The 26341-nt window shown below is 35.9% G+C and overlaps 2 protein-coding genes across 5 annotated transcripts; one reads left to right on the forward strand and one right to left on the reverse strand.

Moving 5' to 3' along the window:
- Positions 1 to 1064: 1064 nt before the first annotated feature.
- Positions 1065 to 3878, reverse strand: LOC132800646 (uncharacterized). The gene is made up of 2 exons (XM_060814829.1): positions 3466 to 3878; positions 1065 to 3383 (listed from the first exon to the last, which is right to left on the reverse strand). The coding sequence occupies exons 1-2, from the start codon at positions 3551 to 3553 to the stop codon at positions 2944 to 2946; spliced, it is 528 nt and encodes a 175-aa protein (XP_060670812.1). The 5' UTR covers positions 3554 to 3878; the 3' UTR covers positions 1065 to 2943.
- Positions 3879 to 6332: 2454 nt separating this feature from the next.
- Positions 6333 to 12484, forward strand: LOC132800645 (putative disease resistance RPP13-like protein 2). 4 transcript variants are annotated; one of them, XM_060814826.1, is made up of 5 exons: positions 6333 to 6469; positions 6599 to 7014; positions 8023 to 11259; positions 11744 to 12049; positions 12251 to 12484. In XM_060814826.1, the coding sequence occupies exon 3, from the start codon at positions 8460 to 8462 to the stop codon at positions 10386 to 10388; it is 1929 nt and encodes a 642-aa protein (XP_060670809.1). In that variant the 5' UTR covers positions 6333 to 6469; positions 6599 to 7014; positions 8023 to 8459; the 3' UTR covers positions 10389 to 11259; positions 11744 to 12049; positions 12251 to 12484. The 4 variants fall into 4 exon arrangements, with proteins under 4 accessions (XP_060670809.1, XP_060670810.1, XP_060670811.1 ...); XM_060814827.1 differs by lacking the exon at positions 6333 to 6469 and having other exon boundaries at positions 6493 to 7014; positions 8023 to 8252; positions 8421 to 11259; XM_060814828.1 differs by lacking the exon at positions 6333 to 6469 and having other exon boundaries at positions 6493 to 7014; positions 8023 to 8223; positions 8439 to 11259.
- The last annotated feature ends 13857 nt before the right edge of the window (positions 12485 to 26341 follow it).

Below are 26341 nucleotides of genomic sequence, written 5' to 3' on the forward strand. Positions count from 1 at the left end.
ATGACGGTATTTGATGATTTGAAAAAACTAATTTTTAACGATCTTAAGGGGATTTCTAAGGATCCATCAAAAGTTGCAATAGATATCGGAGACATGGAAGCCGGGTACTAGGAGAGTATGATCATACTGCACTTGAATGGAGTGTTAAGGTTGATTTTGATCGGAGTATTCTTATCCGGTATTGTTATGAAAATAAGACAAAAACAATAGTAATAAAAGAATGAGAATGAAAATGAAACACACAAATTTACGTGGAAAACCCTTAGCGGAAAAAAATCACAGACAAAAAGAGATAAAACTTTTATTGAGCAATATTGGTACAAAAGATGAGTAAATAGAGTGGCTAAAAAAACTCAAAAATACAACCGACCCTCAAAAAACGTAAATATATATTGTACAGAATAAATCTAAAAGTCGGATTGGTCCATATTGCTGGAGTGCTGCCTTGCAATCTTGTCGGGCTCAATGGTGAGCTACCATCTAGGAACTATTAGCCCTCGACCTTCACTTCTATCACAAAGCCCCAAATTTTTCTATAAAATAAATTTCACCAAAGGGATCATACCACAAGCTTTTCGAATCGGATCAATAAGAATTTGAGTCACCAACTCTAATAGGTATATTGGTACATATCTCTGATACATGATGGATCATCCAGAAACTCAAGAAACTCCAGATTCTGAGATACGCATGCGTCCTTTTATGTTGCCAGTGGGAATTGGAATGATCAGATTCTACGATACTCAAGCGGAGCTCATAAGATTCTTTGAAGAATACAAGTCCACCTCTGAAGGTAATACTACATCTCAGAGTGGGAGGAGTACAAACATTTGCTCATGGGTTGACGAATGGTATTTCAATGCCACAAAAAAGTCCAAAGGAGATAAATCCAAAGCCTATGAGATGTTGATGAAAGTGAACACCATAGTTGAATCCATTTAAGTGAACTATGTTGCTCAGACTCGGGTACGGGTACATATCTAATAGTCGGATTCGTCAATTCTCAAAATTTAGAATACGTGGATATGGAGGATAAGTATCCAAAATTTGGATACGGGTGCGGGGGTGAGTTTGACAAAAATAAAGAAATTTTATATAAATTTTTTATCTTCGTAGGAATCATATCTATGGACAAATATTAACTACATAATAATAAATAGAAAACTTGTAATGCATATCAAATTCTAATTTAATTAAACAAAAACAATCTCATGCATATTAAAGTTTAAAAAAGACTAAAATCTATTACATAACATAATTTAATATAATTAAATAAAAATAACAAAAGTTACGAAGACTTTTAAATTTTTTAAAGTGCAAAAGTTACATATCCACATATTCCTATCAATTCCTCTCTTTGCTTTACTTATTATCATCACTCAATGTCATAATCTCCAACTCAGGTTCATTAAGTGAAAGTTCTGCAAGCTCTACAGTGGCATGGTTATCCAAATCAGCTTTATCACCACTTAGAGAAATGATGTAACATATAAAAAATTAAACTCATTAATAGTTGGATTGATAATTAAAAAAAATATTTAAGACAATTTTGTTATTATTTAAGTTCTACATAAAAAAAAATTAATGATAAAAAAATATTTAAAAAAAAAAAACTTACATAAGTCCTAGTATTTTGTTGGCCCAATCTTGTACTCTTATTCTTTCCTCGACATTAGACAAAGATTACAATGCAAAAAAATAAGGTTTTCAGCTGTACTACTCGCCAATTTATTTCTTTTGATACTTTGTATGTTGGAATAAGTACTCCAATTTCTCTCACAGCAAGATGAAGATGCTGGCTGTGAAAGCAATTTGAAAGCTAAAGCTTGCAACAATGGTGTAGAAGCACCATGATTAGCCCACCACGACAATGGTTCCTCAATTATTCTCGCCTCAATAACATGCTATTGATTGAAATAGTTAGAACCACTTGAGAAAACTCTAAATTCATCATAAACCCTCCTTAAATCATTTGGATTTTAAAATAGTCTCTTGAAGCATTTGCTTCTATTGGTAGACACCTCTTGATCCTCATGTGGTGCTATCCTCATAATTCCATTATTCCCACCTTGGAGCCAAGCATCATAATAATACTTTGGCACCAAAAAATATGCCATACAATTTAAAGGAGTGTTACTTTTTGCCCATCGCCAAAATTTGATAAACAACATAAAAAAAAACTGAACTACCACTAATTAAATCTTTTCCTTCATGATCAAATATAATATGTTTCACTCTTTCAATCATATTATCCCACATATCATAAATCAAATGTAAAACAGGAGTATATGTATCAGCAACCCGCAACATATCAAATATAGGTTCAATAAAGATAAAAAATAGTCTAGTCTATCATACCACTGATCATTAACAATGCACTATTTCACTTCCTGTGCTTTACTTTCAACATTTGCATTCCTATATGATTTCCATTTAGAATCCATTACCATATTTTCGAATGCTATCTTCACTTCTTTTAGATGTTTACTCATCACAATATTTGATGCAAACCTAATATCAGCAATTCTTAAGAATATTTGTTGTATATAGATAATGCCATACTATGATTAACAACAAAGTTTTGAATTGTTTGCACATCAGACACTAAATCAGCAATCCATTTACAGTGGGTGTATTGATGTGATCATTTAGACAAATCACATATATTCTTTAAAGCCAAATTTAAGCTATATACTACACAGAGAGTCCAAAAGATGTGAGAATACCTTGATTCAATGTGTAATCCTGCTGACTTGAAATTGCTTGCATTGTCAGTAATTATTTGAACAATATTAGCTTCTCCAATCTAATTGATCACCTGTAGAAACAAAGAAGCCACATAGTCCCCATTTTTTGTATTGCTGCTAGCATCAATTGATTTCAGAAACATTGCTCCACTAGAAGATGCAGCCATCATATTGATAAGAGATCTTCTTTGTCTATCTAACCATCAGAGACAATATACACCCCCTTCTTCCTCCATGAATCTCTAATTGACTGAAGCTTCCTATTAATATGTTCTTTCTCTTGTGCAAGCAAAGTTTTCCTTAATCTGTTATAAGTAGGAGGAGTATAAGCTGCTAAATTGTCATTTGCTAGTGTCTTTGAATATTGCCTAAAATAGGAAAAATTTGCAAAATTGAAAGGCAATGCACTGGCATAGAACATCCTAGCAGCTTCCTTGTCAGCAATATCACATCGTGTAGTATTGAAAGATTTTTCTAAAGATCCAACAACAGCTCCTTTCCTCTTTTTGTGTTGCAACAAATCTGAACCGCTGGGTAAATTGATATACTCTGTCTTTTGTCTTTCATTGAACTCATCCTGAAATCTCTCGATTTCAACTTGGTCATGTTCTCTTTTTATTTGTTGAAGTAAATCACCTGCAACAACCTTGCAACATTCAACCCCATGACTTGGAATTCTAAGTAAATGAGCTTTCACCTTTGAATATGATCCCGTCACCTTTTTGCTGCAATGGTTGCAAGTCCAGCATCGGTTTCCATTTCCACCTCCACCAACAGCTACATTGAGAACTTTGACATGATTCCATAGAGGTTTATCATCAAATTGGGATCCTTTAATAGAAGAAGATGGTCGCTGTGGTGGTTTTCTTGTTCCTAATATCTCTGGTGTAAGGCTTGATTGATTCATTTGATAGTTTGATGATGATTAATAGAGAGGAGAAAGTGGGTTTGAAAAAACTTCCGATAAATATTACTAAAAATTACTATGGGCATTTTAGAAAAAAGAAAAGAAAAGAGTATTGATTGAGAAAGCTCGGTGTATTTTTAATGGAAAAATCGAATGAATATAAAGCCATCAACTGAAACAGAGAGAAAAAGAAGTTGCAGAGACAGACGAAGAAGATGATCGGGTCCTTTCGCCTTCTATATTTTTATCATATAAAAATATTTTTTCTTTTGGATAAATTATTTAATAAAAAGCCTCCTGTTTTTTAGGTTGAAAAAGCATGCCACATTTTTTGCTTTTTCTCTTTTTTTTGTTTTTTTGTTTTTGTTTTTTTTTGTTTTTTTGGGGCCTTTCTGCTTTAAATACCATGTCTTTTCCTAGGTACTAATGGATGACAATTGACAAGTGACAATATAATATTTTTTATTATTTAATAAATAGCATATATATTTTAATAATATTATTAAAATATATTTATTGTGTATATATATATATATATATATTGGTGATTATAATTATTATATATTTATAGGTAAGTTATTATTCGTGTATTTCATATAGTATTTATTTAATAAAGTAGTACAATATATTTAGATAATGTTTTAAAATATATTTATTATATATGTCTAGATTAGTAATTATCCATATATTTCAAATTTATAATTTTTTTTGTTTACCATAGCATTACCTATTAGATATATTATCATATGAATTATCTATAAGGCATGCTTATAAAATATGATTTCATATCATATAATCTGATATATTTATTTAATTAATGTTTGCATATTATTTGAAATATTGTTGCATTTCTATCATTGTAATAACTTATTAGTGACTACTGTTGTAATATTATATATATAATACTGTCAGTGACTAGTGTTGTAACATATATATATATATATATATATGTGTGTGTGTGTGTGTGTGTAATTTTTTATGCTCTATGTTGTATGTTTATAAACATTGAAAGTAATTTTGATAGACAATTTGAATTCTTATGTTTTGTATTACATGCTTATAAACTTCGGAGTGGGACAATTTAAGTTTATTAGATATACAAGTTATAAAAGTCATAAAACTTAGGAATTGATTTTATATTTATAGGTTAGTTGAGTTAGTATTAGTTATATAAGCACGTGATTACATGTGTAATTATAGCTTGCAAGTAAGAATTATTTACCATATAATCAAATCTAATTAGATTAATTGATTGAAATATACATTTAAAATAAAATCAATTCAACATTATAAAACAATAATGTTTTATTAGCTAATGTTATGTCAAAGAAAAAACTATTAGGTCCATATTAGTATAGGAAAATTTTACATATAGATACAAATTAATTAACCTAATGATAGAAATCATGTCATAATATTATTTACGTTTAAAATATCACATACTTTCAATATATATTGTAATTCATAAGAAAAGGTATGAGATATTTTCAAATAGAAGTATGACATTAAAATTTTAATATATTATTATTTAGAAAATTAAAAACATAATTCTAAATTATTATTAAACTTAATCTAGTCTTTCCATGCTAGTAATATATATTTTGGACATTGAGTGAATATTATTGAATATATATATATTTTTTGCCGATTATATAATTCAATTGTTAAGTCAATGTCAAATTAATATTTTAAAATTTCTATTTACATTATTTTAATAGGATATTGGACATGAATTTATAGTAGTTGTCAAGATGACCAACCACTTTTATTGGTTAGAAATAAATTCTAATTGTTGTACTAGTTATTATCGATCTAATTATATTTATATTATTGTTATCGTCATTATTATCCAATGTGATATTAAAAGTTTAAATTTAAATTCATCAAACAAATTTTAAAATTAAAAAAATCATCTTTGGTTGAAAACTCTTTTTGTTTATTTTCTATATATATATATATTTTTTAATCATGCATTCTCTTTTTATTTATTTTAATTATTATTTACAATTATCAATTTATTTTAAAACTTATTATAGCGTAGAACTTTTTTCTTCTATTTGATAAAAACTAACATCTAAACTTTAAAGAATATTTTCTTTGGTCAAAAAAAATATTTTTCATTTTTCAAAACTTATAAAGCATTTGAGACCTATTTTATTTTTCTTATTCATTTTCTTTTTTCCCTTCGTTTCAAATGTATAATTATATATATTTTTTGAGAAGAAATATCTAATTATATATATACACTTTCAATATAAATACGTTTAGTATTATTAATAATTAAAATAAATTATTAAAAATTATTCTAGTTTCCTTTTGCATTCATTACTTTTTTTTATAATAAAAATTCAACATATTTGATTGGAGGCATATTAAATATGTAAAATTATAGCAGAAAAAAAGTATAAAATATATTATGTATTAAAAAATTAATAATTTATTTAGTTGCCCTTTTTCATATTTCTATTAGAAAATTAATATTTTATTTAACTTTGATTTTTATATTTATGTTTTGTTTTTTTTTTGGGATAGATTTTTATTATATTTTGTTAAAATTTAAGAGTTCCTAATAATATTCGGAAGATGGAAACTGTCATCTCTTCTCCGCACTCATGATAAAAAAATAAAAAGTAAAACAACAACAACAACAATTTTTTATCTAATCTTGTAATTAATAGGTTAGGTGCATGTTTTCTTTTCGAAGCTTCTAAAGTCACCTTGGTAAGTGTATAGAAGACAGATCCCACCGTCTCTTCGCTTCCCTATGCTTTTCTTCATCCTTTCTCCTCCCTCATCTCTTTTCAGAACTGAGCTAGTAGGAATCTTTGTGCTCTCTCTTTATGCCAACTCGGATATATATATATTTTTTTAATCTTTTTTTCCATCTTTTTCTTTTTTATTCTTTCTTCTCTTTACATATGCTTTTCTCTCTCTTTTCTCTCAGGGATGGATTCTTCATTTTTTCCATGAAACCTTTGTAAATGTTGATGTATGAAACAGCGGCACCCATTTTTCCCATGGTATATTTGGAACGGATTCCGCATCTGTATCCGTACACGACACGGGTGCTTCGATGGTTTTAAAGAGTCTGAGCATCACAGAAAGTGAAAGGGGACAGAAGCAAATCGGTGTTGTTTGAAGGGTGTAGGCTTGCATCACAGTTGCGACAGTTGCAGGAAGTTAAGGAGAAGAAATGGGAACTAAGTAGTAATGTGTGGGCAGAGATGATGGCTTATGCTGCAAGCCAGTGCAGAGGGAGTTATCATGCTTTGCAGTTGAGAAGCGGTGGGGAATTTCTTTCCCGTGTCTGGCTTCTGATGGCATTTCTTGGTTTAACTGAACAGTTCCAGATATCACAAGGTCACGCAGAGTTAAACTTGTAGTGGAATAAATTATAAACAGAAAGCTCGTATATCAAATATCACACTTGAGATGCACAAGAAGTTAGAACAATTATTATTATATTTTAGTTCTCATCAATTTTTCATCACTATCTCTCCATTTTAGTTTCATTTTGTTGAGAGTGATACTTTTGCTGCAGTCATTTAGTTTGGTCGTATGTTCATTTAGTTTGTTTGATGTTAGTTTGTGAAACTATGTTGCTGGTTTGCAACGATGTGTTTTTGTTAAATATCTTATATCTGATGTATTAGGTAGTCAAGATATGGCTTGGTTACTGCTGTTTTTGGTGAGATTGGGTAAAAAATTACCGTTGAAAAGTGTTACATATATTGTGCTGTAATGAAAAGTTCCAGAACTGTTCTTCTCCGGTCTTCCACCATTTTATATGTGTTTTACTCTCTAATTTCTGGCATATAAAACCTGCAAAAGAGCTCTTAACTGGGGGCATAGAAGGTGGGACAGATATGGCCCTCGGATGATAAAGTTAGATGTTATTTAGTAATATAGTTGGTTTTTATTTTTTATTTAATTATACGTTATTTGATTACTCTAATAGTTCTTTCAAAAAAAAAAAAAAGAAATAAAAAAATTAGTAGCTGTTATTTGTTACAGTTTGTTGGCCATTGCAAGCAAAATTCAATTTAAAAAAAAAAAATTTGAAATTGTGTTGAATTACATTTTATGCGCGGTAGCCATATTGCACTTTGTCTCCTGTGTTACAAAACCCAGCTAATTGGCCTTTAACTGTTTACTTTTTGTTTTATTTTTGGACATTATACAAAATTAATTTTGACATATTTAATACATAAAATTACAAAATTGGACTAAATTTCTAAGAAAACAACAGCATACGTGGGTAGGGTTTTGTAATTTGGGGACAAAAATGCACAAGGCAGTACATGTGAATGGTAAACTAAAAAAGTTTAACCTTTTTCATTTTTATTTTTTAATATATATATATTGTAGGCAAAGTGCCTGAATGAACTCAGACTTCCCAGTTGGAAATGAAGGCTAAGAGAGTTGCCATCATGATCTGGAGTAGGTGATGGGGAAGCTGCTGGTTCAACCGAACCAGACGGAGGGAAAGCTGCTTTGCTTCTGACTTTATACTCAATTGAAGGGTGAAGACTTAAATAAAAAAGTTAAGCTGTTGCTCGCCATTTCCTGGTAAAGTTCCAACCGTTTCCAGATCCCAAGTATTTTTCTCTTCCTTTCTTTCTTTCTTTCTTTCTTTCTCTCTCATAATCAAATAGTTAAGCTGTTGAGCCCCCATATCATGAATTGTCTGTATCTGATAAGCTGCTGTCCATAGAGATACTCATTAACTTGTTGTGAACAATTTCATGTTTTTTTTTTTTTTTAAGCAAATTTCTTCAAACTAGATTATCGCCAAGCCAGAGACCATGATGAAAGATGATGAAGATGATGAATGCTGGTTAGAAACCACACAAGTGGATATACAACTTTCATGTGCAATACAAAAGCTAGAGGAAGTGCTGGCGGTTGAGGAGGAAGTGTTTCTTCGCCCAACAGTCGGACGGAAAATAGCTGAAATTAAAAAAGAGGCTTTCAACCTCGGAAACTTGACAAGGCACTCAAAGGAGTTATTCGGCGGATTCGAGGAGTACATTTATGTTATTGGAGAAGGTAGTAATCCGCTTAACATATTCGAGAAAGAGGTTCTTAACCTTGCTTACCAGGTGGAAGATGCCACATCATCCTTCTTTTGTAGAAGAGAAATGAGAAAAAAGAGACAGCAGGGCCTCATGAAGAAGATGATGCTTTTCAATAATCTTTCGGACCAACACGATGATATGTTAGAGGAGATCATGGAAGCCAAGAATGCATTCATTTCCTCCACCAACTTCAGCAGTTTAGCTATCGACGACGCCAATAGCCTCTTCAGCGCTGCAGACATGCTGCCCCGGAAAGCTACCGATTATAATTTGAAGTTCGGTAGATCAAATTTTGTTTGTTGTGAAGAAAAGCGAGGTGGAAAGAATTCCCCAGACTACCATTTGTGGGGTTACTTAACAATCCTGGGGGAAGTAGGATCTGGCAAAACAACCTTTGCCAGGGACATATACAGTGCAGTTACTAATGAACCGAAGCAGGGGTTTGAAATCCGTGCTTGGGTTAGTGTGAGGCCAGAATACGAAATCACTGATATCTACACTGACATAGTCCAACAACAGGAAGACATACCAAATGAGATAGTCCGCAGCCTGGGTTCCCAAGGATTGTCTGAGAGGCTGAAGAAGTGGTTGGAAAGTTGCAGATTTATCATAGTCTTGGACGATGTCCACTACATCTGGTCGCAAATCAAATCCCACTTCAAATATCTGTTTCCAATCAAAACAACACAGTGTAGTACAGTCATAATAACCACCTGTGAAGCACAAGCGTCGGAGATTACAAGGGTTATTAAGGTACTTGGCCCCCTAAGTGAAAAAGATCGCTGGGAATTGTTCAAGAACACCTTGAAAAAGGCCAACATGATAAACCAGATAGATAAGCAAGATGATGCCACAAACCGGCTAGAGACAGAGCTTCCCAAGGGAATCATCTGCCAAATGAATAGCTATTTACATCTAGGAATCATCACGCTGGCTCGTCTCTATATGACCAACAAGCATGACAACCAGAAATCAAGTTCTTCATTGTCATTATTAATAGACTGGGATTTGAATTTCCAAAGGCTGCCTCCAAAAATAAGACAGTGTTTTCTTTATATGGGGATCTTTCCAGAAAAATTTGAGATCCCCATAAGAAGATTATTCAGGCTATGGATTGCGGAGGGACTGGTAGTAGCTATGCAGTCTTCAGAGACTCCTGAAGATTTGGCACGGAGCTACCTAATGGAGCTTGAAACAAAGAAATTAATTTCCGTAAACAGAAAAAATGGACATCCCAAGTCGTGCTGTATGCCATCAGCTATGCACAAATTCTTTTCAAGAAAGGCCATGCATCTTGGAATTTTCTATGTCCATAATGGGTCGGAAAATCCAAGTTCAAAGTCCAGGGCTAGACGGCTTGTAGAACATGCTGCTGACATCCAGCAGTACCCCACTTCAGATGATGATTACAAGCTGCGTTCTTACATATCTTTCAATAACCGAAAGCGGGATATGCCAGCCCAACAGGTAGGTGTTTTTCTTGGAAAACTTGTTGCTAAAAATGGATTTGGATTGCTGAGAGTACTAGATCTTGAAAATGTCTATAAACCACTGCTACCGGCAGAGACACTTGAAAAACTATTCTTGCTAACATACTTAGGCTTGAGATGGACTTTCTTGGATTCACTTCCTGATTCAGTTGGTACCCTGCAATAATTGGACACTTTAGATGTCAAACACACTAATATTACCATTTTGCCTAGTACCATTTGGAAAGCAAAGACGCTTAAACATCTCTATATGAACCAAGTTCACTTTGATATGTCCATTAACAAAGGCTTTACTGGTAGTTTAGCCAATCTGCCGACACTGTGGGGGCTGTCTATAGGTAGCAACAAAGATGTGGTGAAATCGTTGAGCAAGTTGAGTAGTCTCAGAAAATTGGGTTTGACCTATCATTCTACAACAGCAGAGGAAATAGCTAACTGGATTTCCAAACTCGCCTATCTTCAATACCTGAGGTTGAGATCCATTAATGAATTAGGCGAACCTTCAAACCTCAAGTTGCCTGCGGATATGAGCATGCTTGAAAGGCTTTCTGAGTTGTATTTGGTGGGCGTGTTATCATCTACGAATAATCAAACTTTTGTTCAATTTCCACCCAACTTGAAAATCCTCACTTTGAGTGGGTCTCAACTAAAGAATGACTCGCTGCAAATGCTTGGAAAGCTATCCCATCTTGAAACACTGAGGTTATATGCACAATCATATTCTGGTGGTCAAATCATCTTTGACAAGGATGAATTCTCAAACTTGGTTGTTTTGAAACTGTGGAAGCTGGTGAAACTGGAGACTTTGGAAATGAAGAAAGGAGCGATGTCCAAACTCGAAGAATTAGACATCAGACTCTGTGATAATCTGAATCCTATGAAAGGACTGGAGCAGGTTGGTAGCTTGAAAACAATAACCTTAACAGATATGCCTGGCGATTTTGTAGAAACAGTTAAACGTGAAGTGAAAAGTGAAGTGACCAAAGACTGTGTAGTTGTTAAAGTACAGAATTTGAAGTCATCTCCTATATCTACAAGTAAGTTTTCTATTTCCATCCATCCCTCTCTGGTGTTTGATTCATCTATAACACATTAACAGTGATGATATATACTACCTCTATGAATTATGCAAAAATTTGTAGCTATACCATCTCATTATAAGATTAAATGTGTATATATAATCATAATATATATTATCTGGTTATTAAAGATTACTTCATTAAACTGACTCAAGTTTCTTATTTTTTCTTGACCTCTAAGAGAACCGATACTTTATTGGTAGACATTAGACGGAGTAACAATATTAGTTGTAACAGCTCTTTAGTGAGAATACTCATGTTTGTTAACCGTACCGTTTAGATGATTGTTTACCTTGTATCTGTTGGTTACACGGGCTTATCGCAAGTCCTCACATCCTGTATAAATTCAATACTCTCAATGCAGTAATGTACAACCTTTATCACTCAGTGCATATTATTTACTCTTTCCTTTATAAATTATTAATTGTTTTTGCATCTTCAGACCAAAGCAACAATAACATGAGAGGTCATGGAGGAGGAAGGAACAGTGGAGGAAGAATCGTTTGCCAACTCTGTGATGGACCGGGTCACACCGTCCATGATTGTTTGCATAGGTTCGACAAAAATTTTTCAGGAAATAAAAGTCAAGATTACTCTTCTGCTCATTATTCCTCTCAAGATATTGTTGTCAATCCTGAGTGGCTGCCAGACAGTGATGCTACTAACCATGTCACTGCAGATCGGTCAAACCTCCGGCAAAAGTCTAAATATGGAGGCAAGGGCAAGCTTATAATTGGCAACAGACAAGGTTTGCTCATTGTTCATAACCGTTTTTATATTTCCTTCTCTCAACAAAGCATCTAAAAGATGTTCATGTGCCAAAAATAAGAAAGAAAATCTATTAAACATATCAAAATGTCCTCGTGAAATACTGTTAATAATACTGTCAAGACTAACCTCTGATAATAATATTGTTATTAACTCTCAAAATGTCCTTGTGAAAGACCAGGTTACGGAGAAGGTACTTCTACGTCGCACACATAAGGATGGTCTTTTATCGTATTTGTCTGCCCGGAGTTGGAAATAAAAATCCAACGTGTGTTTCAGCCTCCAAGCCAAGTTTTAGTAGTAATTTTTCTCCATATTTCCCAAAAAATAGGACCTGGCATTATCGCCTAGGTCACCCCTCGTTTGATGTGTTTAAGGACTCTAGCTACTCAATGTAATGAACTTTCTTTGAATTTATCCACTATTAATAGAAAAGAATGTAGTTCTTCATTTCAACTTTCGGTTAACGAAAGTCAAGCTCCCTTGGATCTTGTCAGATGTGTGGAATGTGTGTGGTTCTGCACCTGTTTTATATAATGATGGATATCGTTATGTTATATTTGAAGACAACATTTTTAGATTTTCCTGGTATATCCAATGAAATTAAAGTTTAAAGCGTCCAAAATATTTTTACAATTTAAGCTCATGGTTGAAAATTTATTCCAAACAAAAATCAAAGGTTTTTTTCATTCTGATTGTGATGGTGATCATTGCAAACATTATTAACCAATTTTGAAATTTTATTTCAACACCCATGTCCAAACACTGAAACTACTTTTAACTCTTTTAGCTTATAATATGTCAATTACCATTGTGATATTGATGGCGTGCTTGCTCTACTGTTACATTTTTAATCAAACAGACTTCCAACAAAAATATTAAATTTTAAATCCCCATATCAAATTTTATTCCATAAAAAATTTGATTATTCAGCATTAAAATTTTTTGGATGTGAATGTTACCCATTTTTAAGATCCTACGTACGGAATAAAATTTATTTTCATACTAAAGCTTGTATTTGGAGAAAGCAAGAACACCCGGACAGAGCTTGAAGGGAAAAGTGCTTCAACACAAAGTGCATGTTTTGTAATTTCAGTTCGGGTTTGAGTTTCTATATAGATAATATGTAAGAACATGAGCGGAAAATTAAACAGTTGTAACTTGAACCTCATATTATTTTGGAGAATTGGGATATCTTATAATCTTTGTACCTAAGGGATGGTTATTTATTCTTCAAATGGCTTTGTTTGGAAATATGTAGCTGTTTCTCTACATTTTAAATTTGCATAGACCTTGTAAGTGGAGTTGGTAGAAGAATATGAGCGGAAAATTATTGTGATTATATATTTGTTTGTAAAACTTAGTTCTCACTGCTAAGTGAAAGATTATTTCCTAATTAGACGACTGTGTAGTCAGAATTCTGGTACCTTCCTTATATAATTGTATTCTTTCATAATATTGTTGTAACATTCTGTAAGTTAATATTCCTGCAGTTAAATGCGAGCATCTTTCAGAGGTTGATGGAATGGGTTCTACCATGTCAAGGAGGTATTTATATTAATAAAATATATTTTCAATCTTCTTTTTATTGTTGTTGCATGCAATAACTGTTCTATATGCCTATTCTGCCTTTTAAAAGTGAGGATCCTGTGTCCAATTCTTTAAAACCATTTGATCAGCTTTGAGATTAAGAATGTTTGAGGTTTTGTTGTAATGGCTTTTTATCGGTTTATATTTTGCAATTTGATTTATGACTATAACATCCTCATTTTGGACGCCTCACACCTAGGCATGGAGTATGGGTTCAGAGGGGTTTGAGGTAATATTACAAGGATGTCAGACCCAAAAAAAAAAAAAAAAAAAAAAGAAAGAAAGAAAGAGAATAAGTTACTAGAATTTAGCATGTTAATTATATTTGAAGGTTGGATATGGATGGAGCAGGAACATCAGGAGCAGGATATGGATGGAATGCTGGAGGAGTATACGGTTGAAGGAAAAATTTGGTTTTGTTACTTATGTTCTGTCAGGACCCATCCAGAATTCCTTCCCCGGAACCCTAGACAAGCCCTGATCCCAAGGAAACCCTACCGGACTCTCCAATGGAAAATCCAGCAGAGCCTCCCCTAAGGGATTTACTTACCACAAATTACCTGCACTGAAAACACACTTCAAAAAAACATCCCCTTATTCCTCCCACAACTACAAATTGTTCCACAAATTTCAGCACTTCTCAAAAACAACAGCAGTCCAGTGCATAAATAAAACATAAATATCCCAATAGTATACAGAGCTTTAAGAAGTGCTAATCAACAGAAATACAACAAGGCTGAAAGAAATGATACACTGAAATGAAAGAGTACAGAAGTATTTCTCGAAACACAACAGCAGCGGAAAACTTGGTTCACTCCGGAAGAACGTCTACCACCACTTGCACCTAAGGGAACGGAATTTAAGAGTGTGAGATGCTAATCATCTCAGTGAGTGACCCCAACTACTGAACACTTTTAATAATAATAAAATAATAATAATAACAATTAAGGGAATTGAATAAATACCAACAATTAATAAATAAATAATAACAACTGTTGGAAAATAATAATTTCCCTCAAAACTCTCACCAATCGCTCCATTTGAAATGTTCCCTTTTTAAAACCTTTTCGCAAAACCCAATGTACATACCTCCCGAAAACCAAGGGATTAAACCATTTAATAAACGATAATTAAATAAATACATACCCCAATATATAATTAAAATGTAACAAATTATAGTAAATAATTTTGAACATCTTTGGGGTTTAAAACATTATTTGCAATTTACACCGACGCACCACACCATATACCGGTGATGCCCTCCGATACCCAGCGTCCCGAGCACCGACTGGCGGGGGGGTTAAAGAGAGAAACCTGCCTGCCCACGGTCCAATGGCAACTCACGGGTGAAGTAATAACCACGCGCTAAACCACATAATAAACGCGCGCTACCACGTGTCCATACACCAGACACCAGAACACCAATACTGTATGAGTGCGTCTAAAAATAACATTATTAACCAACCGTACCGTTTTCCAAAATTTACCGTGGGAAATACATTAAATTCTCACACTTACCATCCCACACATTTTTATTAAATAAACCGGTACGAAACACTGATAACCAACAAACCACAATTTTCTCGAAGTACAAGATGCAACCATAAAAATACCGCGGGCATAATTTATAAAATTTAAACAAATATTATCATAAAATATTAACCCAATTATGACCGGAAAATTAATACTGAAACCACGTACAATTAATACCGAAACATACTTTGCTCATGCATAATAAATAAATTAAACCACAATTAAATCACACCACATGAGCATAATATAAATACCAATTTAAATACCAATTAAACATAATTAATTGCCCAAAATAATTTTTGAAGGTGGGTCACTCACCTTGAGCGCGTAAATCAACTAAGATCCTCCTCGGGATCAACTCCGCCATTCGTACGCGCACCTAAACAACCACAGTGCACAAACCAAAAATATTAATATTTTATTCGGGTAATTCCCAAATGGGTACCCGGGGAGCGAACACCAAACGATATCTAAGGGTTACGAGTTATATACCGAATCGAAGCTCGCGTGATGAGGATCACGGATTCGGTCTTACTTTCCGGTGATCGGACCCGACGGGGTCGGAATTTCGCCGGGAAGCTTTTCGGGTTTTGGCTCCGCAATTCTCCCAAACCGTCGCGAATTGGCGGAAACGGATGCCGGATTCAGGTTCAGGAGGTCGAACACAGTAGACTGGAGCCGGCCGGAAAACTGGGTACTCGCCGGAACAGTACTTTCCGGCGAGCCGCCGCGATCACCGGCAACCGTCGCCGGCGGCGGCGCGTGCGGTGGCCGTTGGCCGTGAAATTTTGCAGATTTGTAGATCGTGAGGAGAGAAATCCAACGAGACCGGCGGTGAGCAAAACGGAGGCCGGACGGCGGAGAAATCACGGTTTGAAGTTTTCCGGCCCCTCGCCGGAAAACGCTCCGATCCCGGCGCGTCGGTGGTCCGATGGCCGTGATTTTTGGTGGGTCTGCCGGACCTAAGGAGAGGATCAAGGGTGTACGGCGCGTGTGGCCGGAAATGGGTCGATCGGCGGTGGCTGGCGGTGGAGGGAAAAACTCGCCGCCGATCTTCGGACGTCCGATCCGAGCGCGTCCAGCGGCCGATCGCCGTGAAATTTGGAGGTTTTGCCAGAAATGGGGAGGGGAAACTTTCTGGCCGGCACGTGTACTATAGATCGGCCTGAAAAGTTGAAAAATTTCGGCGGCCGGCGGACTCTCTCTCTCTTTCTCTCTCCTCTCTCTCTTTCTCTCTCTTCCCCAAGAATTTTATCAAATAAAAACCCCTGTGTGACACTGTTCATGCCACGTGGACCAATCAGAAGCTGACACGTGGCATTTCACTGTTCATCGACTCAAAAACATTAAAATATTACGGTATCCGGTAAACTTTAAACGTCCATAACTTTTTAACCGAATGTCCGTTTTAAGCGTGCCGCTAGTTTATGAACTCGTAGCGACGAGCACTTCACAACCATGCACGAGTCAAAGCTCATTTCCCCAAAAATAAAAAGTCAAATCCGGCAACCCTTGGACAGTTTGGACCGCAACTTGTTTTGCTCATAACTTTCACACCGTAGGTCCGTTTTCGACGTGCTACCAGTCTACGAACTCAGGGCATCGTGCACTTCGCCACGGTACCCTGGTCAACTCGAAATTCCAACTGGAGCAAAAAGTCAACTTTTGACCCGCTCGGTCAACGGTCAACCTCGGTCAACGTGCACGGATTCCGGTGCGATTTGGGATGGGGTGTTACATGTTCTGATTATTCTTGATCAGCATTTACCTGAAAAGTATTTTGTCTTGTATTGATAAATTTTACTGGGGCTAAAGTTATATAACTCTAAACTTGCAGAACATTTAATCTTTAGATTTAAAATTTTGAAATTTGATTTGTATTTTCTAGATGGTGTCAAGTTTGCATTGGTTGTGTATGATGTTGCTATGCATATTTTAAACTAAAATGGCTCATATTAAGTAAGTGAAATTTGGCTGGCAAATGTTATATTTTGGAACTCGTGGGAACTCCTTCAACTTTTCGTTTTTAGATGCGGGTCCAACAAGATCAAGATAACATAAACATGCACTTAAGACTCCTCATATGTAAGCCTGTCCAATAACTAGAGGGAAAATAGGCCTCACGTGTGAAGAACAGAAATAGGGGTAGGCCTCACGTGGCCCATACGTTATTGTTCTGTAAAAGCCGAAGGAAGCGTCCAAAGTTTTCAAGGTGGATTATATGGTCGATTAACATGAAAACGTTTTGGTTCTGGAAATATCACAGTAATAATGAGATAAATTTTGGTTTTGGTGTTGCAATAATGTGATGCTAGGGTAAGTCTTCTTCTTGAGAGTAGTAATGAGATAAATTTTGGCGTTCCAATAGTACGATCTTAGTCACACCTTCATTCTTTCTTTTACTTTTTTTTTTTTTTTGGGTAAATTTCTTTCTTTCTTTTCCTTGGTACGAAGCAGTGTGGACATCTCTATAGCTTGTCAAGGCTGTCTGCTAGATATTTCTAAATTCTGTGGATAGAAATCAATGTTGCAGGAATCTCACAGAGTAGAGAGTAAAACAAGGAACAATTATTGTCCTTTCTTTACCCATTACTTCTTTTTCCAGTCTTTGTGCGGCCACTAAAGTCAAATTGGAACTTGCTTTCTCTCTTTATTAGCGGCTGATTCATTGGCAGGTTGGAATGGAAATTTTGCACTGTCTACAGGGCAAAACTCGAGAATTAGGAAACCTGAAGTTTTGTGTACATGAATTCTGTTGTTGGAAGCTGAGTGTGTTTGGTTACCATTTGCGTGCATGGATAGTCCCCCATCATAACATTACTTCGGTATCATTGACAAATAATTTCATTCTTTTCATGCAGTTTTTGAGGTAGTTGTTGTGCAAATTTTAATACTGTAAGCGCACAAGTCTATTGGAATATGGACTGATGAGCAACGAGATTAAATCCTCATGTACTGCTAGAGAATTCAATTTAATTCAATTCATCTAATACCAGTTTAACATAAAATAAAATTTGATGTAGAGAAAAAATTAATAAAATGAATGACAGAATACAATCAAAGCTAATATAATCGAAACTAAAATTCAAGGGATTAAATTACTAAGGTTTTATACCACTATCCAATACAAGAATTCCTTAACACTGAATTAATTCCCACAGTTAGAGTGACAATTAAAACCAAGCCTTAATTATTTATTTCCAAAATACATTACAAAACAAGTTACGTTATTTACTAATAACAAGTAAAATCTTATGTTGTCATGGAAGAAGATGTGGTTTTTCTTTTCTTGAATCAACCTGGGGATAAACTAAGTAGGGGATATGATTTCACATCATGTCTTATCGTCAAGACATATAGACTAGTTATTGTTTTGTAAAAGCCAAAAGAAGTGTCAAAAAGTTTTTTAAGTTAGATTATTATAGTCGATTAACATGAAAAAGTATTGATTCCTGATAGAAATATATCACAGTAATAATGAGATAAATTTTGGTATTCCAACATCATTATGATGTTGAGAGTAATAATGAGAAGAAATTTTGGCGTTCCAATAGTATGATCTTAGGTACACCTTTCTTTCTTTACTTTCATGGGAAATTTCTTTATTTTCATGGGAAACAGGGTGGATATCTCTCTAGATAAATATGAAAAACATAAATAAAATAAAAATCTATTTTCTACCAAATTAAAATTTTAAAATCAATAATAATTATACATCAGATTAGAGTAAGAGATAAAACGATAACAATAAAAATAAGTATAAAATAAGAATAAAATGGAAACCTATCTTCTAAGCTTTTGAAAATGGTAATTCAACAGTGTGAAAGGCTGATAAAGGCTGATTGCTTGATAGAAATCAATGTTGTAAGAATCTCAGAAAGTAAAGGGGTAAAACAAGTACAATAATTGCATTTTTTTTTCTTTTTTTTTTTTTTTTTTTACCCATTACTTCTTTTTCCAGTCTTCGTGGGAACGCTGAAGTCAAAGTGGACCTTGCTTTCGCTCTTTAGTAGCGGCTGACTCACTGATAGGTTAGGTTGGAATGGAAATTTTGCACGGTTCAAGGCTTAAGCCTAAAAGGTAGAGCGAAATCAGTCCTTAGTTTTCTAGTTAGGAATGACAATTTGTCCAGCCCAATTCGAATCGTATAGTGTATAGCCTTTTACGGGATAATTTTTTTTTTTTTTTTTTTAAATTGAGATTGCGGGATGAGCTTGGAGTATAAATTTAAAAACCAAATTGGAGATGGATTGAGGATAGAGAATAAAAACTCCGGTACAAATTCAGTTCAATATATATTTTTTTATTTTTTATTTTTTATAATTTCATTATATTATTATTTTTATATAAATAAAAATATTTATTTATTTTTTTAGATGTTACTAAATAATGAGTAGTGATAAAAATATTCAATGAAATTATAAAAATATTTATATTTAATGAAATTATAAATACTTTATAATAAATATTTAATCACTTTCAAATATATTTTTATGATCAATATTAATTGTCGATATTACTTTGATGTATTTTATTATATTTTTATTGTATTTTAGTCACTTTATTTATATTTTATTTATAAAAAAAATTTTATATAAATTTCTCAAAAAAAATTATATCAATTATTAAAAAAAAAGAAAGAAAACCGTCCCATTTCGTCCCCGATTGGAAAATCTGCGTCTCCATCCTGCTTCTAAAGAAATGAAAAAAACCACATGGACGAAATGAAAAATTTTCCATAAGGATGGGGACAGAATTTTAAAAACCGCCCACCCTGCCTCGTTGACATTTCTATTTCTAGCATTTTGCATTGTAGGACTGCTGGCTGGTATACATTTCGGATACATCTATTTCTATTATGAAGTTTGAAAGAAAATGTCTATAATTTGAGGCATTAGTGATTTAATCAAATTCTGTTTTTTTGTTTTGTTTTGTTTTGTTTTTTTTTTTCATAGCCAGGATTGAGGACAAGGAGATATTTTCGACATGGACCAACAATCTGCAAAAGTTGATGAACAAGTTCTAAATGTGATATAGAAATTAGAGAACATGGCTAAATTATCAGTAACCTGAAGTATTTATAGAAATTATTAGAGCAAAGTCTAGAAAATGAGCTGTCCACAAGAGGCAAAACTCAAGACTTACTGAAACCTAAAGTTTTATTTACATGAATTCTGTTATTGGAAGCTTGGTTTACGTTAAAGTGAGGAGAGTCATGGAAATTTTTCCTCCAAGTTTGAGGAAACTATGGAAGAACTAGGAGCTGCGCGCCATGGTTTTAACCAGCCTCAACTTACAGATAATTCTCATCTTTTTTGGCAACTGCAGGAAACACAGTAATAGGATTTGGATTAGGATTGTTTTGTGGTGTGCCTATTTAATGGCAGATTGGATAGCAACTGTTGCCCTTGTTATCATTTGGACAATCTTGGAAATGTAGTCAAAGAAATTGGCAAAATGGAAGACTTGATCCAGTCGTAAAGTTAACTGCATTTTGGGCACCATTTCTTATGTTGCACTTAGGAGGCCCTGACACCATTACAACTTATTCCTTGGAAGACAACAAGCTGTGGTTGAGGCACCTTCTTGGATTGGGAGTAGAAACAGGAGTGGCGCTGTACGTTTTCATCATGGCTTGGACAGGTTCTCCGCTCTCTAGTCTATCCATTCTAATGTTATGTGCAGGAATTATCAAGTAGAGAACATGGGCTCTTAAGTCGGCAAGCAATGAAGAATTCAGAGCCTCCATGGTCACTCATGTTGACCCTGGTGCTAATTACGCCAAATTTATGCAGGAATACTCCTTAAAAGAGTTTGAAGGGTTCCGGTTAATAGTTGAGATAAATGGGATCCATGTTCCTTTGGATACCGATGAGGATACTTCTTTTGTCCAAAATAGTTCCGAAAATGCTTCACAACTACATATAGCATATGAGTTCTTACAAGTTTTTAAGCGTTTTTTTGTAGATCTCATCCTTGGTGTTGACGATCGGGAACGTAGTCGAGCTTTTTTGTCCAAACTGGGTACGGGAACGGGAACGGGAACGGAAAAAGCTTTTGAATTGATAGAAATGGAACTTGGATTTGTGTGTGACATGCTCTATACCAAAGCACGATTGCTGCATTCACCACAAGGATGGATTCTTCGCTTCATCAGTTTTTTTGCTCATGTGCTGTGCTGGTTTTATTCTCACTGGCTGACCACAAGCAGTGTCAATTGTTGGTTTGATCATCATATACCTGCTATCTTGTGCTGCTATTCTTTTAGAGGTGTATACAATACTCTTTCTGCTCTCCTCTGACTGGATTGATCTTTGGTTTCGTAAGCACTCAGCTTATCAAAAACTCATCTCTCCTCTCCAACTGCCAAAACCTCAAAGGTGGTCAAATTCCATGGCACAGTTTAGCGCATTGAGCTTTTACTTTAAAGACAAACCCATGATTTGTGGTGGCATCCTGAAGCTCCTTTGCCTTGATAAGGTGCTAGAAAAATATCACTACAGGGAGTATATTGCAGTATCTGTTGGTTTGAAAGAACTGATTTTTGACCATCTCAAAGGAAGCTGGGTACTAGAAGAGTATCATCATACTGCACTTGAATGGATTGTTAAGGTTGATTTTGATCAGAGCATTCTTATCTGGCATATTACTACATATCTCTGTTACGTGGAGGATCATGCAAAAACTCAAGAAACTCTAGAAAAGTCAAGGTACAGCGCATTGAGCAAAAGCTTATCGCAGTATATGTTATATCTCCTAATAATGTGTCCTTTTATGTTGCCAGTGGGAATTGGAATGATCAGATTCCAAGATACTTAAGTTGAGCTCATAAGATTCTTTGTAGAATACTAACCCACCTCTAATGGTAATACTACATCTCAGAGTGGAAGGAGTAGAAACATTTGCTCATGGGTTAACGAATGGTATTTCGCCAAAAAAAAGTCCGAAGGAGATAAATCCAAAGCCCATGAGATGTTGATGAAAGTGAATACTATAGTTGAACCCAGTAAAGTGAAAGGGGATAGAAGCAAATAGGTGTTGTTTGAGGGGTGTATGCTTGGATCACAGTTGCAGGAAGTTAAGGAGAAGAAATTGGAAATAATTTGTAAAGTGTGGGTGGAGATGATGGCTTATGCTGCAAGCCAGTGCAGAGGGACTTACCACACTCAGCAGTTGAGAAGGGGTGAGGAATTTCTTTCCCATGTCTGGTTTCTGATGGCACATCTTGGTTTAACTGAACACTTCCAAATATCATAGGGTCATGGAAGAGTTAAACTTGTAGTGGAATAAACACAATGCTAGTATAACAATAATTAGTATGGATCAAACTAGAGATTTTTCTATTTTCTTTCTTTTGGGTGAATCCAGTTGTACTTGAGATGCACAAGAAGTTAGAACAATTATTATTATTATTATTATTACTATTGTTTTTAGTTGTCATCAATTTTTCATCACTATCTCTCCGTTTTAGTTTCATTTTGTTGAGAGTGATACTTTAGCTGCAGTGATTTAGTTTGGTTGTATGTTCATTTAGTTTGATTGATGTTAGTTTGCGAAACTATGTTGCTGGTTTCTAACGATGTGTCTTTGTTAAATATCTTATATCTGATGTATTAGGTAGCCGAGATATGGCTTTATGTCACGGTCCCACTCTTACGAGAGTGAAACAAAGGCTATGCGGTGCTTACTAGCCCCTCGTAGGTAGTAGGCCAACCGGTAGTGTTCCTCGCAAGCCAAAAACCCACACGATGTTAGTATGTTGCAAGCACAAAGCAAGCAGTAAGCATGTAACAATAATCGTTAAAAAAAAGAACAAGCAAACAAGGCAATAACATAATTGAAGGAAATGCATTCGTTTTATTCGATCTCAATGGAGAGAACAGCAGGGAGGTTTACAAGCATGCCATTACAAGCATGCTATTACAAGTTCTCATCTATGCCAATGGTCTAGTCCAACAGCTCGCCGACTAGCCACACCCCCCTAAAGAGCTTATTGAGCCATTTTGATTCCGAGAGGACTAAATATTAAAATATGCGAGGAATCATAATAGCACTATTCCTTTACAAAACAAACTATAATCCAAGCAAGTGACCATGGGCTTGATTAATGGCCCTGGATGAACTTGGCTTGGTGATATAACAATCAAAATACAAAAGGACTTGTGACTCTCACATCCTCCCCCACCTATTCTGTCAACGTCCTCGACGACTCAGCTGCTCTAAACTCTTCAATCATCTGCTTGAAAGGTGTTAGGTTGATCTCTTTCTCCCAGCTAGTCTCTTCACCTTCTAATTCCTTCCACTTGATGAAATACTCCCGTACTGGCTGTCGATGAACTAGTCTGATTCTCTCAACTAGGATCTCCTCTGCCTCCTTCGCAATCTTTGGTTGCTTGATGTTGACGTCGGCTCTGGCTGGCTTGTTGCATGCTGGATTCTCCTCATCTGGATGGTATAGCTTGAGGTTGCTCACGTGAAACACTAGGTGCACCTTCATCCACTCTGGGGTTACTACTTTATATGAGGCTCTCTCGACCTTGTCGATGATTGGCATTAGCTCCTTATATTTCCTCATCAATCTCGGGTCTCGATCTCGAAGCCAATGGAATTGTTCTTGTGTGAGTTTCACCTTCACCATGTCTCCCACGTTGAATTCCAGAGGTCTCCGCTCTTTGTCTGCCCATTTCTTCATTCGGTCGGCTGCCTTCTCCAAGTAGGCCTTAGCTATCTCCATGTTGCTCTTCCATTCCTTAGTGAAGTTGAAGGCCCTTGGGTTTTTGCCCTTAAACTCGTCAATTGTGTGCGGCAGCAGGGGTTTCTGGCCATTAATTATCTCGAATGGGCATTTGTTCGTGGGGGACCCCTTTTGCGCGTTGAAGCAAAATTGAGCTACATCAAGGAGCTGCACCTAATTTTTCTGGTTGGCATTGATGAAATGTTGTAGATATTCCTCCAGCATGCCATTGAATCTCTCCATCTGTCTATCTGTCTATGGGTGATAACTGAAGGATATGTTGAGCTGTGACCTGAGAAGCTTAAACAATTTTGTCCAGAAGGACCCTGTGAACTTCGCATCTCGATCACTGACAATAGGTTGGGGCACTCCCTAGTATTTCACTACAAATTTGAACAATAGACGAGTAGTCTCCTCGACCGTGCAGTATATTGAGGTTGGAATGAAAGTCGCATATTTTGAGAATCTATCTACCACCACCAAAATACTTGTCAAATCCCCGATCTTAGGAATGTTGGTGATGAAGTCAAGTGATACGCTTTCCTAGGGGTGAGTAGGGATGAGGAGTGGTTCCAAAAACCCTGGTGGTTTTCGTCTTTCCACCTTGTCCTGTTGGCACACGAGACAAGTACGGGTGTAGTCTATTATATCATTGTGCATTTGCGGCCAGTAGTAACCTTGCTTGATTAGTGCATACGTCCTTTGTCATCCTGGGTGTCCCACCAATAAGGTGTCATGGCACTCTCGTAACAACATATTCTTCAGGTCTCCTGATCTCGGGACGAACAATCTATTTCCTTTCGTCCATAATAGGCCATCTTCCTCCCAAAATTGGCGGGTTTTTCCTTCCTTGCACAGTTTTAGGATATTTTGTGCGAACGAGTCTCCCCCGAGATGCCGTCTTATGAGATCTCTCCTTGAAGTATTTATCGTGCTAGCAGCCACATTTGCTAGCATCTTTAATGCGGCAAGCTCCGTCTTACGGCTCAAGGCATCCGCAGCCTGATTCTTAGTCCCCGCCTTGTGCTTAAAGTGAAGGTCGAATTCCGCAATGAGCTCCTGCCAACGCGCCTGCTTTGGTGTTAACTTTGGTTGCATGAGAAAGTGACTGACTGCCGAGTTATCAATCTTCACCACGAACCTCGACCCCAATAGATAATGCCTCCATGTCTTTAAGCAGTGGATTACTGCAAGCATCTCCTTTTCCTGGGTAGTGTAATTCCTCTCCGTTCTTGATAATTTCCTACTTTCATAAGCAACAGGATGATCGTCCAGGAGTAAGACTCCTCCTAATGCAAAGTCTGACACATCAGTTTGCACTTCGAAGGGTTTTGTGACACCCGGAAGTGCTAAAACGGGGTCACTCATCATAGCTTCCTTTAGTTCCCCAAATGCCACTTGGCACTCTTGACTCCATTCCCACAGCACATCCTTCTTCAGTAATTCTGTTAAAGGTGTTGCCTTCTTGGAGTAGCATTTGACGCACCGACGATAATAATTTGCCAACCCTAAAAAGGATCTAAGCTCTTTAACATTAGCCGAGGTTTTTCATTCCTGGATTGCCTTCACCTTTTCCATGTCCATGCGGATCCTTCCTTGCTCAACGATATAGCCTAAAAATTTGATCCGTCTTTTGGCGAAGGCACACTTCTCCTTTTTTACAAACAAGTTAGTTTCTCGGAGTCTCTACAGCATCAACCGAATATGTTTGATATGTTCCTCAAGGGACAAACTGTAGATCACAATGTCATCCAAGTATACCACCACAAACTTATCAAGAAAATCCCGGAATACTTGGTTCATAAGGGTACAGAATGTCGCGGGCACATTGGTAAGGCCGAATGGCATAACCAAGAATTCAAAGGACCCATATCGCGTGACACAGGTAGTCTTTTCTTCATCTCCTTTAGCAATCCTCACCTGGTAGTATCCCGACCTTAAGTCCAATTTGGTGAAGAATTTGGCGCCGCTAAGTTGGTCGAACAAATCGGCTATCAGAGGAATGGGATATTTATTGCACACGATGACTTTCTTCAATGCTCAGTAGTCTACATATAGGCGTAGACTTCCATCCTGCTTCTTCTGAAAGAGCACTGGGGCGCCATATGGTGCTTTTGATGGCCTAATGAACCCTGCTTCCAAGAGCTCTGTCAATTGTTTCCTTAGTTCGGTCAGCTCTGGAGGAACCATTTGGTACGGCGGCTTTGCAGGGGGTTTTGCTCTTGGGGTTAGCTCAATTTTATGGTCCACGTCGCATCGAGGGGGCAAGTTCCTTGGTAAGCTGTTTGGCATCACATCTTTAAAGGTTTCCAAGGCTTTACCACGACGGGATGGGTCGATTCATCATCCCCTCCTTCTTTAGCTACTATCACAGCTACATAAGAGGGCTCTCTACGCCTTAGCCCCTTCTTGAAC

The sequence above is a fragment of the Ziziphus jujuba genome, chromosome 2 (assembly GCF_031755915.1).
Source record: "Ziziphus jujuba cultivar Dongzao chromosome 2, ASM3175591v1".
In the NCBI taxonomy this organism is placed as follows: domain Eukaryota; kingdom Viridiplantae; phylum Streptophyta; class Magnoliopsida; order Rosales; family Rhamnaceae; genus Ziziphus; species Ziziphus jujuba.

What these genes read in the sequence shown, in the direction of transcription:
- LOC132800646 (XM_060814829.1), bottom strand. Translation starts at nt 3,553, where the DNA reads ATGGAATCATGTCAAAGTTCTCAATGTAGCTGTTGGTGGAGGTGGAAA. An exon ending in GCAACCATTGCAGCAAAAAG is followed by an intron (nt 3,384 to 3,465) that starts GTGACGGGATCA and finishes AGGTTGTTGCAG; the next exon opens with GTGATTTACTTCAACAAATA.
- LOC132800645 (XM_060814826.1), top strand. Translation starts at nt 8,460, where the DNA reads ATGATGAAAGATGATGAAGATGATGAATGCTGGTTAGAAACCACACAA.